The sequence below is a fragment of the Endocarpon pusillum genome (genome assembly GCF_000464535.1).
Source record: "Endocarpon pusillum Z07020 unplaced genomic scaffold C716229, whole genome shotgun sequence".
NCBI classification, from domain to species: domain Eukaryota; kingdom Fungi; phylum Ascomycota; class Eurotiomycetes; order Verrucariales; family Verrucariaceae; genus Endocarpon; species Endocarpon pusillum.
The window spans coordinates 247,312-262,888 of record NW_006913567.1 but is presented as its reverse complement, the minus strand read 5'-3'; the positions used below and the strand labels follow the sequence as shown (position 1 = coordinate 262,888).

At 51.3% G+C, this 15,577-nt stretch overlaps 3 protein-coding genes across 3 annotated transcripts; 1 reads left to right on the top strand and 2 right to left on the bottom strand.

The window, feature by feature from the left end:
• Positions 1–1,118: 1,118 nt before the first annotated feature.
• EPUS_01432 (uncharacterized protein) lies at positions 1,119–1,934 on the top strand (the record flags this gene model as incomplete). Its single annotated transcript, XM_007788375.1, has 1 exon — positions 1,119–1,934. One exon carries the CDS (start codon positions 1,119–1,121, stop codon positions 1,932–1,934), a length of 816 nt encoding a protein of 271 aa, XP_007786565.1.
• A 1,472-nt stretch (positions 1,935–3,406) lies between these two features.
• EPUS_01431 (uncharacterized protein) lies at positions 3,407–7,053 on the bottom strand (the record flags this gene model as incomplete). Its single annotated transcript, XM_007788374.1, has 4 exons — positions 3,407–6,111; positions 6,157–6,427; positions 6,478–6,673; positions 6,887–7,053. 4 exons carry the CDS (start codon positions 7,051–7,053, stop codon positions 3,407–3,409), a joined length of 3,339 nt encoding a protein of 1,112 aa, XP_007786564.1.
• Positions 7,054–9,399: 2,346 nt separating this feature from the next.
• On the bottom strand, positions 9,400–14,638 carry EPUS_01430 (uncharacterized protein; the record flags this gene model as incomplete). The annotated part of the gene is made up of 3 exons (XM_007788373.1): positions 9,400–12,477; positions 12,578–12,753; positions 13,165–14,638. The coding sequence occupies 3 exons, from the start codon at positions 14,636–14,638 to the stop codon at positions 9,400–9,402; spliced, it is 4,728 nt and encodes a 1,575-aa protein (XP_007786563.1).
• Between the last annotated feature and the right edge of the window lie 939 nt (positions 14,639–15,577).

Here is a 15,577-nt window from a genome sequence, read left to right as displayed (position 1 = left end):
TGTCCACTCAAGCAGGCTTTGCAATGCAAATTTTAGGCAAGCTCCAGACAGACGGAAGCTCAGGCGATTTCCTGCCTTCTGAACCGCTGGATCGTTGTCCGCAACTCACAGATGTGTTGATCTAACTGTTTTTGTCCTTTCCCTGTAACACCTAACGCCCAACGCCCACAGCCCACAGCCTACAGCCTCGCCGTAATCACGGACCCGTATAGCCTGATGAGCTACGCGGTACCGTTGTAGGCTGTAGCTTACCGTTGTGGTGTGCTCCTACCAGGCAGCTTCGAATGACAAGGGCACTCTTGCCGCCGTCCCGCACAGCCTTAATGCGGATCGACGATGATCCGCTCGCCCCAGTGGGGTGCTATGGTAGGGGGCAGAACTACGGTAGTTAGTTAGCCTCACTCAATACCCATGACCCTGCACGGGGCTTTTCTTTTTAATTAACAACTTGATACTTCGTATGTCAATCTGCAAGCCAATCCAGAACAGACAAGGGTATCTGTTTCATTCTCATAAGATTACTTCGAATTGCCAGAGCCAGTCAGCTTGTTTCGCCGCCAACGTGTGACCTAACTCTGACATGAACCGACATCTTGAAACACGCTAGTAGCTCACTACCTAGCTTTATGGGATGCCGCTTACCACTACTTCAACAGTAACAGACAAGGGCGACCTTACTCAGTACTAACTACTTTCTCTGGACCGTTGAATCGGGGGCACAGCAATCCGCATTCCTTAACGGTCGGCGTCTGTGCGAGGGTGGAAGCTAAACAGATGCCGAGATGACACTTACTACGTTAGTAGTACCATAAGCATGACTTGCAGGATCAGCATGATGGCCAAGCGCTGAGGTAGGGGGGCAGGTATGTTAGTATAAAGATATCGTGGTCGCCCGTGCTCTGCTTGGAGTACCATATTGGCTGGATACTGTCAAAGCCAATCTTGGCTTGCTTCACCATCTGCTTCTGTCTCCCAATTGGTGATTAACCACATTCCATCGCCATACTCTCCATCAATAAACACTGCGATATCTCCTCTACCACCAATCCCCCACTCCTCCCATCTCTGCAACCCAACTTTCCATCACAGAAATAAAACAGCACCAAAAAAAACGCACCATGCTCACCCAGATCCCCCTGCTCGCCCTCCCCTTCACCCTCTTCTTCACCCGTTCCCTCGCCCAAGACGCCAGCACCAGCGGCCCCGCTGCGACCGAAACCAGCTCCAGCTCCGTGCCCACCAGCACCGCCGACGCGAGCACGTACGACATCGACGTGGGCGCCGACGGCGCGCTCCTCTTCTCGCCCGAGTCCCTGACCGCCTCCGTCGGCGACACGATCAACTTCCACTTCTACCCGCGCAACCACTCGGTCGTGCAGTCCAGCTTCGACGCGCCCTGCGTGCCCCTCAGCAGCGCCAGCTCCGGCAACAGCGACGTCATCTACTCGGGCTTCTTCCCCGTCCAGGACGACGTGAGCGAGCAGATGTTCAGCATGCTCGTCAACACCACCGATCCCATCTGGCTGTACTGCAGCCAGGGCACGCACTGTCAGGGCGGCATGGCCATGGTGGTCAACCCCCCCACCGGCGGCGAGAATACCCTGGAGGCGTATAAGGAGGCCGCCAGCGGGGTGCAGGCAGCGGAATCTCCAAGCACCGGCGTGGCCGGCGGCATCGTTACCGCTAATGAGGAAGGCGAGGATCAGGGCGAGGGCGAGGAGAGTGGTAGCAGCAGTAGTAACAGTACGGCGAGTTCGACCATGACTGGCTCCATGACTGGTTACAGCACTGGTTCCGTGACGGGTAGCGCGACGGCGGGTTCAACTTCGGCGTCCGCTACAGGTGCAGCGGCCGGCTTGGTCCGTCCTGTTGCTGGTGCTGTGGTTGTGGGGATGCTGATCCTTGGATTCGGCGCCTGGGCTATTATGCTGTAATACAGCATGAGGCCAATTGACAGTCAAATATTGTACAACTGCGGGTGGAGTCTCGGGTGGTTCTACAACTTGGACGTTCGTTTAGCGACCAAAAAATCAAAAAAGTTCAATTTCGTCACAAGTACTAGTTCATGGTCAATCCCTTCTTTCCTCCCTAACTACTCTGTCCATCTACCTTTCTTTCCTTGTCCTTTCCCAACCTCCCTCTGCCTGCCTCTCTCCCTCAATATCCCCACCACCATCAACACACTCGAATCTTCCCATCCTCTATCCCCCAGCCACGACCGTCCGTGCTGGCCCGGAAAGCCGCCGGAAGAGATCCAACCGTGACGTGCCAACCCAGTGAGAGATAAGCGAACCCTCGCTCGTCCATAAGCAAGCGCAATCTGTCTCCTTGACACTGCTGGTGATCCAACCCCCTCTCACCCACTTTCCCACCACAACCTCTATTCTTTTCCCTTTCCTGTCCTCGCTCTCGTATATATCAAAATCTCAGGGCCCCTCGGCTCAGCTTCAGTGTGTGAGGCTGTGTCAGATTGCATGCACGAGGGCGACACAGATGCGGAAAGGAGTGGATCGACTGTTCCCGTGACCGGGGATGAGCAATAATGGGTCAATGACCGTAAGAAGCATGCATTGCTGCCAGATCATCTGCAAGACCCAGTCAATTAAGAGAGCAGGGAGAGAGAAAAATATGAATACTATTTTGGGCATGCCTCCACTGCCTACCTACCCTACGTGCCTTCAGCCTATCTAGCTCGCACATCCCTTCCTGGAACACACATCTTCGATGAGAACTTAGATTCATCCCTCCTTCCCTTGTCTGCCCTATCCCCTTCCCCTTCCATCCATTAGCCTGCCGCGCCTTCTCTGCGGCCAATTCCCAGGTCACGAAAAGCAACTCCAATCTTCCACACCTACGTCCAGACTCCGAAATTTCCAGCAATCCTCTGCCGGTTGTCTCTCTACCTTGTGACTGACGTGCAGCAGGCCAAGGGTTTCTTTCACTGCACTCCTCTCTCACTGTTTCTGCTCGTATAGCATTGCAAAACTGAGTCCACTCCATCCAGGAGCCTCTCGTGACTATCCATCGTAAGCTACTTGCTGCTATGTCCAATTGAGTTACCCCATCACGGCTAGGCGATAATTCGTGGATCTGTTGACGGTATAGGGATAAAGGGGTAAAGGTGTGGAGTCGAGTTCGAAGGATAGTCGTCGAGTTATTTGATACTGTGCGACTTGTCAGTCGGTCGAGTAGTGTCCCTGAGGTTCTATCGAGGACGTACCTAGAATAGTAATGTCGGTTAGTCCAGTAGGACTATGCTCCTGCGAGTAAGGAGCAAGCTGGTGATAGAAAATAAAAAGCCGCGGACATGGTGAGCTTGAGAGCTATGTTTTGTCTCAAAAAATAATGTGAAGATGTCCCTCGAAGGCCGAAAGTAAGTGGAAACCATATAACCAGGCACCTTTCTTCACTTGGCCATTTCAATAGGCATATCTTGTGGAGGATATCCTGCTGGCTGTGGTCCTCCATTTATTATAGGCCCTTGACTTGGCTGCATATGTTGCATGGGCACCTTTCCGTGGTAGCCCCCGCCATACCCGTTGCTCAAGCTTCGCTGTTGCTGTGGCGGGTATTGATATGCTTGACCTGGACTGGTCCCGTACGGAGCATGTTGGCCGGGATAACCTCCACGCATCGGTTGTGGTTGCCCGTATTGGCCATAGCCCATCTGAGCTGGCTGACTAGGCATACCATATAGATGCTGACCAGAATGATGACCTTGCTGAGAGCCTTGATGCATCATCATTGGTGCAGCACGACTTGGGCTTGGGTAGCCTGAGTGTGGTTGTGATGCAGCATGCTGAGGATATGCCTGTGAAGGGTTCGGAGAATACATGGGCATGTGTGGATATTGCTGCTGAGGAATACCCATGTAGGGACCGTTTGATGGTTGATGAACCATCATGGGGGCACCCATCTGCGGAGTTTGAGCATGCATGAATTGAGGAGTGGCAGGATATGGGCGCATTTGCATTGGTGATGGCCCACCCTGAGCAGGCATATATTGTCCAACTGGCTGCCCATACTGCATCGGTGTTGCATGGGTCATAGGTGACGGGTAGGCCATCTGACCGGACCCAAGCCGAGGCGATGGAAAGACTTGAGGTGTGGCTCCCATATGCAATCGAGCATGGCCCTCATCGTAATGGCTGTGTTGGGGCTGAGATTGAGTGGGCTGCATAGCATGGTGTGTTGTGTGGACTTGCGGAATGTTGTGGGCACTATTTGGTAGATGATAAGGAAGCTGTTGCTGGTAGGGAATTTGTTGGGTGGATAGCGAACGAGCTGAAGGAGCTGGAGAGATACTTGGGGCGATGAGCGTGTCGAAAACGTCCTTGTAGGTTCTGTCCTGATAACGTTCTGCCACTTCCCAGCGTGGTGGTGTGTTATACGCCGGAGGAATGCCCCCGTTGTTCGAGTAATCCTTCTTCGTCTGTTCTTTCTGTTGCTCAACCTCTCTCTTCATTCGGGGAAAAGGATTAAAGTCGTCAACGAAGGCAGGACGATCGGCTGCTAGCTTGGGCTTCTTTGCGCCAAAAAAGCTCGAAGGGCTGGCGGTTCCAGAGACGTCCCGGACTGGCTCAATCGGCCTGGGGCTAGATGGTGCGATAGAGGTTGCTGCAGGAGTGAAAGCTGGCGCAGCTGCATTTGGCTTGAAATCTATTGCCTTAGCGTTGAACTTGGTAGACACTGCAGATGTAGGAGTATGTACGCTTGACCGTTGAGGGCTCGAAACGCTGGATTGATCTGCCAAAGGACCCAGGGGAGGGACTCTGCCTTCGTGGATTGGAATAGGTGTAGGAATAGTTTGGGGCAAGACTGGCCTTCGCTCGTGCGGTACGCCTACAGATCGATGAACAGAGAGACCTGGTCCACCTCTGAGTGGCTGACTTGTCTGAGATTGGCCTGGTCTTTCGTTCCGCGCAGGAGCTGGGGGATGACCTTGGCGGGAACGGTCGAATGTCCGTCGATCCGGGATAGGAGCAGGAACCATCGAAGGATCAAACTTTCCTACTGCAGGGGTTTTGGGCGCTGGCTTCGTCTCACCTGTAGCAATAGAATGAGATGCAGGACTCGGTGTTGCAGGCAGCTCTTCGTGTTCTTTCCTAGCTTTTTCGACAATCTGCTCTTGCTTGGCAGGATCTTTGGCTAGGATCCCGACCAGATCATTTGGAACAGGCGTTCTCAATTTAAACGATTCAGAAAAGTTCTGCAGCTCCTTCAGTTTCGCTTGCCTATCGTTAGTAGCTCTTGTACGTTGAGACTGGTGAATTCTCATCTTCTCCGAAGCTGCGAATTGTTTGAATTGGTGCAGCAGTTTGTTCTCCACATCCTCTGTGGCATTCTCCGGGGCTTTGCGTGATGAAGCTAAAGAACTACCCGCTGGAGAACCTTTTTCTTTGATTTCTTGGCTTTGACTTGCTGAGAGGGTGCTGGTAGACGGGGTGAGGATCTTTTTCCCTGAGCGATCGATGGGTTCAGGGTTGACTGCCGGTGATGGCTCTCTCTTTGGTTCCTTTATTGTAGCGTCAGATTGAGTATTTTCCATGTCCTTGAGATGTTGTGCTTTGGTCTGTGTCGACTTTGCACTCTCGGGTTTGGAGATTTGTGCTGAGATTATGGCGGGATCAACTGGAGCTCCAGCGACGGTAGGCTGTCCGGTTGGCGCTCGTCGAGCAGGCGGCATGTACTTGTTCGATGAACCAGACTGTAGCGGAGGAAAGTTATGGTCGTCTCTTTGGACCCTACTGTATTTATCCTCTTCGTCCTCCCCATCGTTCTCCCACGCATGACCTCTCTCTTCGCGCATGTGTGCGTTAGTCGAGGTCGTACCCTCAATCTCTTTCGCTAGTTTTGCGGCTTGGCGTTCTCTCTCACGATATGATGGAGCAGAGCGGTCAATCCTGGTAGTGTAAAGATTTTCATCGAAGGTGCTACTCGTCCCGAAGAGACGATTATTCGCTTCGAATTGGTCCCAGCCAGTCGAGCCAGTGGACTCCAGAGACAGATCCACATCCTCAGTAGCGTCAGGTACCCAAGGCTGCAGTGGTCGCTCGACACGCTCTACGGTCCCAGCAATATCTGCGTCTGTCCGGAATCCTGCTATTGCCCCTGTGTTCAATTAGACTATGTCGATGATATTGATGGATCACTAACCATTCTGAGGCTTTGGAGTATCAGGTATGTTCAATGAAGGTAGTGACACCTCAGCAATTTCTTTACCCTCGATACTCATGGCAAAGTCTGGGCCCGAACCAATGAAGGTGGAGCTTTGAGCTGCGACACCGTTTACACGTGTATCATTGCCAGTCAATATTTTCTTTGTCATCTTCATAGTTATACTTGTGTCGCTGGGCTCAAGAGTGGATCTGCAGAGGACGCCTTCAAATTTGTCACCTGATGTTGTCGAGACGGAGATTTGGAGACCCTGGTACACATCAGCAATTGGAAGCTGTGGATGTGTCAGATTCAACAGACCGTGGAAGCAGCAAGAATGAACGTCAGACGATCATGTGCTTGTTTGTCAGCAGTGTTACCCTCTTTTGCAATACTAGCTTTCGCTGGCCCCACTGGCTTCTGCTGCAAGAGATTTCCGTTTTGCTGGAGCTGAGAGGAGTTCTTCTGCGTAATTGGATTTATCGTAGAAGTCCAAGCTTTTTGTGGAAGAGCGCGCCTAATGAAAAATGTGTAAGCACCTGCATTAAGAATCGAATGAGGTGAAAGTGAGAGGTTCGATGACCCGTCAGCAAGCTTCACGACGCTTTCCATTGGTCACAAGACCCGGATGAGCTGCCGCAGTGATAGACTGTCTCCCAAGCTCCAGAAGGTGGTGATTGCAGCTGCGGGTAGACCCAGCTGCTACAAAGTGAATGGACGTGGAACATACTTCTGTGATACATCATTTGGACTTGTAGTCTGCTTCCTTCCTCCATCCAAAGCTTTCATGCTTGATGTAGGTTTTGTTGCGGGTCTGCCAGCACCATTGGGTTGTGCGCTCAGAGAAGTGCCTGAGGCTGGATTTGCATTTGAGGCAATACTGGTTGTAGAAGCCATTGCAGAATTGTCGGTGAAAATGGCGCGCTGTGGCACCGTCGCACAGAAATTTATGGTGTGAGATGCCTCAGTCACGAATCCGTTTTCCTTCAGGCCTCTCGGTCGAGGTGCGTGGAGTGATCTTGGCTGCAACAAAGGAAAAGGGAAGGAAAGGCCCGACCGAGATTGCACCTTGCCTACAGCAGGCTGCAGATGAGGTGGTGACGATGTATATAGAGAATTTTCGGATGAAGGAGGGCAGATTTGAAAAAGGACTGGCTGTCAGTGCGCTGTGCACAAGGAAGACAGCAGTCAGTCAGTACGTAGTAGTAGTGACCTTATTTTGGGGGGGATGGAGTAGAATGGGGCTCGAAAGTGAGTGAGTGATCAGGACGGATGCGAGGTTCCTCGTTTGAGCTAGCAAGGGCACTAGGAAGAGGCCGTCTTAGTCAATCTAGCTAGATGTAACTAGATTTTGCACTCTCCCCAGCTTCTTCCCACCTTCTCCAGGCGCCCGCCACTTGAACATTGACTAACCCAACCTAAAACTACCCCCCTTCACCCCCCCCAAAAGTCAAAACCGTCGAGGTGCGTTGGACTACTTGCCCTTGGAATCCGCGTAAGGTGAAGCTTACATGCATGTCTTCACAGCTATGCTACCGCATTCACGAACAACTGGTAGATCATGTCACTTGGTCCTGGTCTCGGCCTGTCCCCCTTTGCCGACGTTCCCACCCACCGAGGACCCGCACCCTGCCAACGCATAACATCCGGACCTTCAAAGTCATCAATATTACTCGAGTAAATTTTCCGACGTTCATGGTAACAATCCTTCACAGCAAACCTCTTGAAACCTCAACTGAAAAGAGATTGTGGTTGTGCCAGCAATTTGTCCAGTAATATTCTCGAGGTAGGAATCTCACACCACAACCATAAAGAGCATTGTGGTTATCTGATATCGACTCGTCTCTCAAACTGACTGTCCCGAACATCCTCTACACTATCATGGGTTCCGGGTCGTTAGATACTATGAAGAACCAATAATACCCCACAATCCATAGCTCATTGAGCAGATCAGCCCCGTCTCGTGCTAAGATTCCTGTCCTGAGCCGACCTTGTAGTGAGCTATGACGAAGACCAATTCTCTTTCGGCTGGTACGGTTGAACGGCCACAGGTTATGTTGTACGTCGAACGAGCCATCTCTAAATTGCCTTCTATCCTTCACACTTGATGTTGCTCGACTCAAGTGGTGGTTGACTTTCCTGAACTCATACTTACCAGCCTGGACGGGCAAGCTCTCAGACCCTCCTATTTGCGTCTGATCGCCTTCTTCTGAAAGACCTCAGCTTCTTCCTTAAGCTCACAATGTCGACATCTTTACTTCCTATTCTTCCATTCCATGTGGTGGCCATCTGCTACTGCCTTTGCCATCGCCTCGACGTACCCAAGCCTGGGCGTCTATTGGGATTTCGAGGTTCGAGACGTCCTGGGAATAAAGCACGAAATTATCCCTCACCCTCTACATGACCATACATCACCTGGCCAAATGCCTTGAAGGCTTCACCCTCGCTCATAAATCTCGGAAGACGAAATACCGACCCTTTCACTCATTTAGCATTCTCCAAGCTAACATAACATATTTCCCCCGTCAAAGTGCACATTATACTGCAAGAACGACCTTTCCACATCTGACGAGTTTGCCAAACCTCGCATCAATACATCACAGCCTAATCACTGGTGTAACACAAGCATATCCAAATCAAGTAAACTGATCCCGAGTCTTGACATAGCTCGTAAGCCACGGATGACAATTACATCCTGCAACCATTCTCCACCAAGAAGTAGCACTCCAGTATTCAACACATCTATGAGCATAATGAGAGCCGCTGCTGTGCAATATTCACCATATCCACATCATGTTTCATTCCAGAAATAGGAGTACACCCGAGAGATAATTACGATCCTATAGCTATATCTGAAAAGTAGATCCAGGCATCCTGTATGTGAACGCAACACGGTCCCTCCGCAGTACACGCCAGCACATGCGGAAAGTGAATACTACTATTCCTCGCCCGAGTTAAACACTGAAGCGCACTCCAAGCCCAGCGCCCTCGCTAATGCGCTCATCTGCTTGCTGTAGACCCTGAGGAAAAAAAGCGCTTCGCCCCTTAACCAAAGAGGAGATTTGATTAGGGCAAAATCAGGTGGAACCGGGTTAAAAAGGGGGGTGTCACAGATTATTTCCTCAACCCGAAAAGATAGCAGGTAACCATGAGCTCCTCGATTTGGGAGAACTGCCAGAACCTACAAGAAAATTGCAGCACGAGTCAGAACACATGCAGATATGATGATATAGCTCTTGTCATCTACTCGGGATGGAGATCGAGGAAGGACGTACCGGGTTGTTGTTGTTGTTGTGATCCTTCATCCTGAGGCACATCAGCAGTATCTTTGCTTGACTGTTCTCCTTCATATGCTCCATCAGTCTCCAATGGTGCACGTTGGTCGTGGTCAGCGCCTGAGTTTGGCGTCCCGTCTTGAACTTCGGGGTATGATGCGACGTTCGGTCGGGCATCAGCAGTAGATTCTTGTTCTTCATCTCCGGCAGCAGCACTGGAAGCATTCTGCTCCACCTCTCTGGCCTCCATTTCCGCTTGCCGCTGCTGAGCCCGTTCCCAGTTCTCCTTTCTTGCCTTCTCGTCCTTTGCCTTCCTCAACCGCTCTACCTCTTCCGCACCGCCCGTCTTCTTGAGTTTACCCTCTTCTACGAATTTCTCTACCTCACGCTGGAACTCGCCTCCTTTACGAGCTTCCAATTCCCTTTGCCTCGCCTTTTCCGCTCTTTGAATGGCCTCCAAGCGGTCCTCATGGTTGGGCTGGAGTGCACGGACCTCTCCTAACACCCCATCTTTGGCCCTTTGTGGATCGATATCTGGGTCTATTGGTAAATTGCGCGATGTGCTCCTCATGCCGCCACCGGGCGTTGCGTTCTGCAGATTCTGCTGTTTCGTCGCCTCCTCAACAAGCTTAAACACCCCAGAAAGATCTTCAAGGTCGCCGTGTAAATCAGCCATCAGATCTTCTTGCTGGGTCAGCTCATCACGCTCTTGACAAACCAGATCTAGTTCCTTCTCCCAGATCTTGGTCCAGATCGGTTTCTCGCGTTTCAGGAACTCCTTCATCTTCGTGAGCTCTTTGACCGTCACGCTAATGTCTTTGCTGACTTCCTCGAGTTGTCGTGGTCTAGGCCTCACACCACGAGTCACTACATCTTTGCGTAGGTCTTCGACGAGATCCGAAAGATCGTCGACACGGTTTACAAGCGCCTCCGAATCGTGGAGCAATACTTTCTTGCCGTTGTTGACGTGCGCTCGGCCTGCGTTTCCCTCGAATGTAGGTACAACAGCATCCGCGGCGGCTGATTTGACATTGGCACCCTTTTGTCTGATGGCGGCCAGAGAGGCAGCGAAGTCCGTTGACATGCTGGAATATGTCTGTCGCAATGCTGCGATGTCGCGCCGAAGGCTTTGTACTTCTGAGATGCTCGCGGGAGGTTTAGCAGGGGTTGAACGACCGGACTGCACACGACCAACACCGGGAACAGCCTGTCGAGGAACTGCAGATATGCGAGCCATCTCCTTGGAAGCCTCCAACTGACGATTTGAAAACCGTTCCATCATAGATCCTTGACCATCAAGAGTGCTGCGAACACTTTCCAGCATCTTCTGAACGTTTCCAATGCCGTCATCGAAATGTCTTTTCACTTCATCAAGGACTTCGACATTGAGCACCAGCACTGACCGATCTTTGACGTCGGACAGATCCTCCAATTCGTGCCTGACACCAGAGACTGGATCCTGTATGTAGATCTCGGGCAGATCTACTCCATTGTTGTGGGTATTCCAGGCGAATTTCTCAATGAATGCCAGCTGCAATCGTGCAACAGTGAGTTCATCGTAACCATCGGGTAACACAAATTTCTTGATTTTGCTTTTGTATTGAAGAAACAGAGTTAGCTCTTTTCCTGGCGGAGGAGACTCTTCCGGAACAAACTGTTGGGAGGGTGGTGTAACTTTCTTTACCCTATCCTCGGAGCTGGGTAGGGACTCTGTAGGTTTTGGACTCGGCGTATGCTGACGCTCGGAAGGGATAGGTTTAGCCTCCTCTTCGACGACAAAAAGTGCTGGCTCAGGAGGTAGGGAGGGCGGGGGACCGTTCAACGTCGCTGAAATAGCTGGCTTTTCGTTTGGGCTAAGATCGCCACGTCCGTACATCTCATCCGGTGTCTTCACAGTGGGGCTATCATCACGATCCGGTCTTGTAGGTGGAGGGAGATCAGGAGCTTGTTGCAAACTTTCTGAACTCTCTTCTGATATTGGCTCTGGGGCTTTCACAGTGCCACTCTTGCTTGGAGACAGGTCCCCATGGCGGTTGTGGTAGCGCTGCCGGGAATGCTGAGCCGACTTACGTGACTGCACTGCATTCATTGATTCTCGATCATCTCGACCTCGATTTGGAATAGGTGAGTTTTGCGCAGGTGGGATTAACGGTATGCCGTTTGGAGACGCTCCGAGATGCTTAGATATTTGATAACTCGAAAATCGCCGAGATGCCCTCCTTTCCAGGTCACCACCTCTCTGCAGGGCTGCAAAAGCATCCATTTGTTTGGGAGGAGGTGGAGGTGGATGGGGGAATGATGATGGGGATTTTATGTCAGTATCCAGTCGAGGCGCAGTTTGCTGTGGATCGGAATATGGCGGGAGTACAGGCATGTTCTGTGCCGCATTGCTAGACAGAGACGAACCAGAGGTTGACTGTGGAATCGTTCTATGAATGTCTCTTCGTAAACTGTGACGGTTCGATGAAGGTGTGGTAGCTCCATTTGACGTTGTCCGGGACGGCATACCATTTAATTCTTCCCGGGCGCTATTGCTCTCGGTCCTGCTCTCGCCCTGTCTGTTGCTTTGGGTCTGTGGCGGGACATCTTCCAGCATTTGTGTCAGACCAGCATCATTGTCTCCAAGACTGGCGCCGCTGGCTTGTCTCATAGGAGGGTGCACTTTGCTGGCAGAATCCTTACTGGAGCGCGTTCGAAGCTTCGCCTGCTTCCTTTTGAGGCCATGAAGAAGGTTAATAATGATATCTCGGATGCGTGGTAAGAAGTTGTCCAAGCTTTGAGGCGAAGCTGGCTGGCTAAGAGTGTCCTCTAATATGGACCGTAACAGATCCGGCACTGGCCCAAGGTCTGAAGTCTCAACACCGATTGAACTGAATGCTCTACAGGCTAGATTGAATTCGTAGCCCAGTCGAACGTACACGTCTGAGACTTCCTCTTCCTGCGCTTGACCACGGGACCATTGGGTCAGAGTCTCCAACAGTTGTTTCGTTGCCACCAGGAGATGGGTCACGCTCTTTTCGATCTGGGACATTTGCTTATCAGGCTGCTACGCATATCAGTCAGCAAAAATGCTCCCTTCAGGGTGCGCTGGCCTTGCGTGACCGGGTGGCAGTAAGGCAGTAAGGGTCTCCAAGCGCCACACTTACGTTCGCACCCCGCGACGTCTGTGATCTTGACGAGCCTGAAGACGTCCGTGGTGTTGCGTTCGTGACTGTATTGGAGGCCATGCTAGGGACTTGCTGGCCGGGTGTCTGGTCGATAGTTGCGTTGCGCCGCTGAGAAGCCCGTTGAGGTCCGGAAGCAGACTGCATCATGTACCTTGCTACCTCATAAGCATGCTTAGCAAGAAAAAGGTCATGGAGTAAGACAGTGAAGAGTCTGGCACATCGTAGTCACAGAAGCAGATCGCTATGACGAGTACGGAGTATTGATCTGTGAGCAAGCAATGGGTGGCTGAACTAACTAGTTAATCAGAAGAATAATTTTAGGGGTCTGCTGTTGAACCTCCCACCCTTGCAAATAGCCACAGGTACACGCCCTTGCAAAGCATCATATCTCTCTTCTATACAAAAGTGAAGTTTAATCTATTGCAGTTCTCAACATCTAAAGAAATAGATGAACGTACAGTGATTTGTATAATGTGATCTCATCATTATGTTTAAAACTTGCTATACAGTTAGAAATATGAGCACCATTAAAGCCGTACTGGTCCCAAGCAACACCACCCCCTTACCAGTCCCACGAACAGCTCCATTAGGTGCGAGCTTCCCCACTTGAGAAGCTTGCAAACTAGACACTGTCGCAGTGGCAGTGCAGCTGCTCCCACACGCATATCCTGTCGGACAACATCCTCCTCCATCGCTGGCTGCACAGCTAGACCACCCAGTTGCACATGCTCCAGTCAAGATTGTATTTGCCGAAAGACCGCTTGATATCGTCGCGACGATGGTTACGCTATTTGCATCGATCAAGGTTGTGGTGGCGCTGGTCGGGCACGAAGTGGGCGCACAATCTCTCCCCAAGCGACAGCATCCTCCCTGGTAAAACGCGCTACAAGCATAGAAGCCCGTAGGACATCCTGTTATCGAGGCTCCGGTATCCGTGGTTGGTACATCGGACGTAGGCCGTACTGGAGCACCTATAGTTGCCGTCGAGGATAATTCTGGACAAACATCTCGCCCACAAGCTCGATCTGTAGGACAACAGCCCCCACCAAGAGATGCTGGGCAGAATCGGAAGCCTGATGAGCAGACTGTTGTACTGGGAGTAGTAGATGTTGTGGCGGTAGTTGGGGAGATTTCACTCGGACTCTGCGTAGTGGAGGGCAAAGGCGTTTGTGATGTTGTGGGAGGAGCAACAACATCAGTCGATGTCGGCGAGGATGACCTGATGGCTGTAGAAGAACTAGGAGGTTGTGTCGTCAAAGATGACGACTGCGTGGAAAGGGTTGAGGGAACAACAACAACGGTTGCTGTAGAGCTGAGGAGGCACCCACCGCTTACGCAAGCATATCCTGGAATACAGCAACCGCCGCCTGGATGATTCGGACAATCCGTGTAGCCAGATGCGCATTCCGACAAGGATCCTCCACAAGTCTCCCCTGCTGCACAACAACCCACGTCCCCCAGTCCTGTGTCTTGTACCAATTGACAAGTTTGACCTTCGGCGCAGCAGATGTTTGGGCGGCTGATGGATGCGCAGTTCGAGGTTCCGCTTGGACATTGAAAGTCCCGGCGATAGAAGCTAGATCGTTGTGAGATTGGGAAGCGTATATATCGTGACAGCATGTTGCCTGCAACCATGCTGTTGCTGGTCGAGTGGAGAAGGAAGGGTGGCATAGCCTTTTCACTGATGGTGCCATTGAGCCCACGCGTGTCTCGTCCTTCTTCGTCACGGCCTCGCTTTCCACGACTGCTGTCTTCCAGCACGTCATTACTGCCCATCGGCCCAAATGTCCAGTAGTCGAGGTAGAACTTCTCTCCCTCATCATCGCTCATCTTCTTCACACCCACCACTGAATGCTGCCGCAGCTGTTGCTGAAGAGACTCGTCTCTCTTGACGAAGACCTCTTCTTCTGGATAGTACTTGACATATGAAGGCAGATTGTAGGGCCACCGAAGCTCCTCGCTATGTATCTGGTGAGGAAAGATTGCCAGTAGTGCAAGTAAAGCTGCAGGGAGGGCAAAAATTCGGATTCGAGGAAGCATAGCGTATGTTAGGATGCCTTATGCGATATGAAGTTGTACGTCTCGTCGATGGTTGACAGTTAGATAACCTTTGGAAAGTGTCAGTTTTGGAAAGAAGTTCTGGTGAATCCAACAAAGAGTTGCTGGATCATACCTGTGTCGAGCTTGCATATCACACAGTAATCCACGTCTCAGAGATCTGAAAAGAGGCGTCTGTTACCAAAACGGCGGGATGAACGTGCAGGTTGATTAAAGTACCACATGGTGTGGTAGTGGTGGCAGGAAAGACGTCTTCGATAGTGCACCCAAATCTGGATCCACTCATGATGGCTGGGATCCAACTTTACAGTAAGTTAGTTACTTGGTGCTGCAATGCGTACCTTGCAAATACAAGCTCGATCATCTTCATCAGCCGGCGATTCGCTGTATGATGTATCCATACGACGATATTGACGTGTCTGCTTGCTCATAACTACTGGATTGCTGGATTTTCACATGCTGGAGACCAATGGCGAGCCGGTCCGCCTAACCGTGGTTCACTTACACAGCAGATGCTGCCCTGCGTCGCTGGCACTGATGAGCCTCTGGAACACTCCATAAAGTAACAAGCTCTTAGACACATTCTATCATTGAACATGATCTTGCATCACCAATTTACCACAGCATGGGTCACGCAACCTGTGGGCTTAATCAGAACGGCAAAGCAGTTTTCGTAACCAAAGGAATATGGTTAGGGCATAGTCGCAGTCCCTACGCTCGAACTCCCTCCCTCGTCGTGAAGCAGTGTTATTGGGGGTAGATTGAAGATACTGGACGATGAGCTCGTGCTTTTTATTGAAATTCAAAAGCGGCGGACACCTCGGTGGCCTGAAACTCTGTATCGGTAGGTATTTCATCATCTCAAATGGCTCCATTTCATTTGTTTCCATGCAATGCGGCTCTTCTTGTAACAGCCCCGTC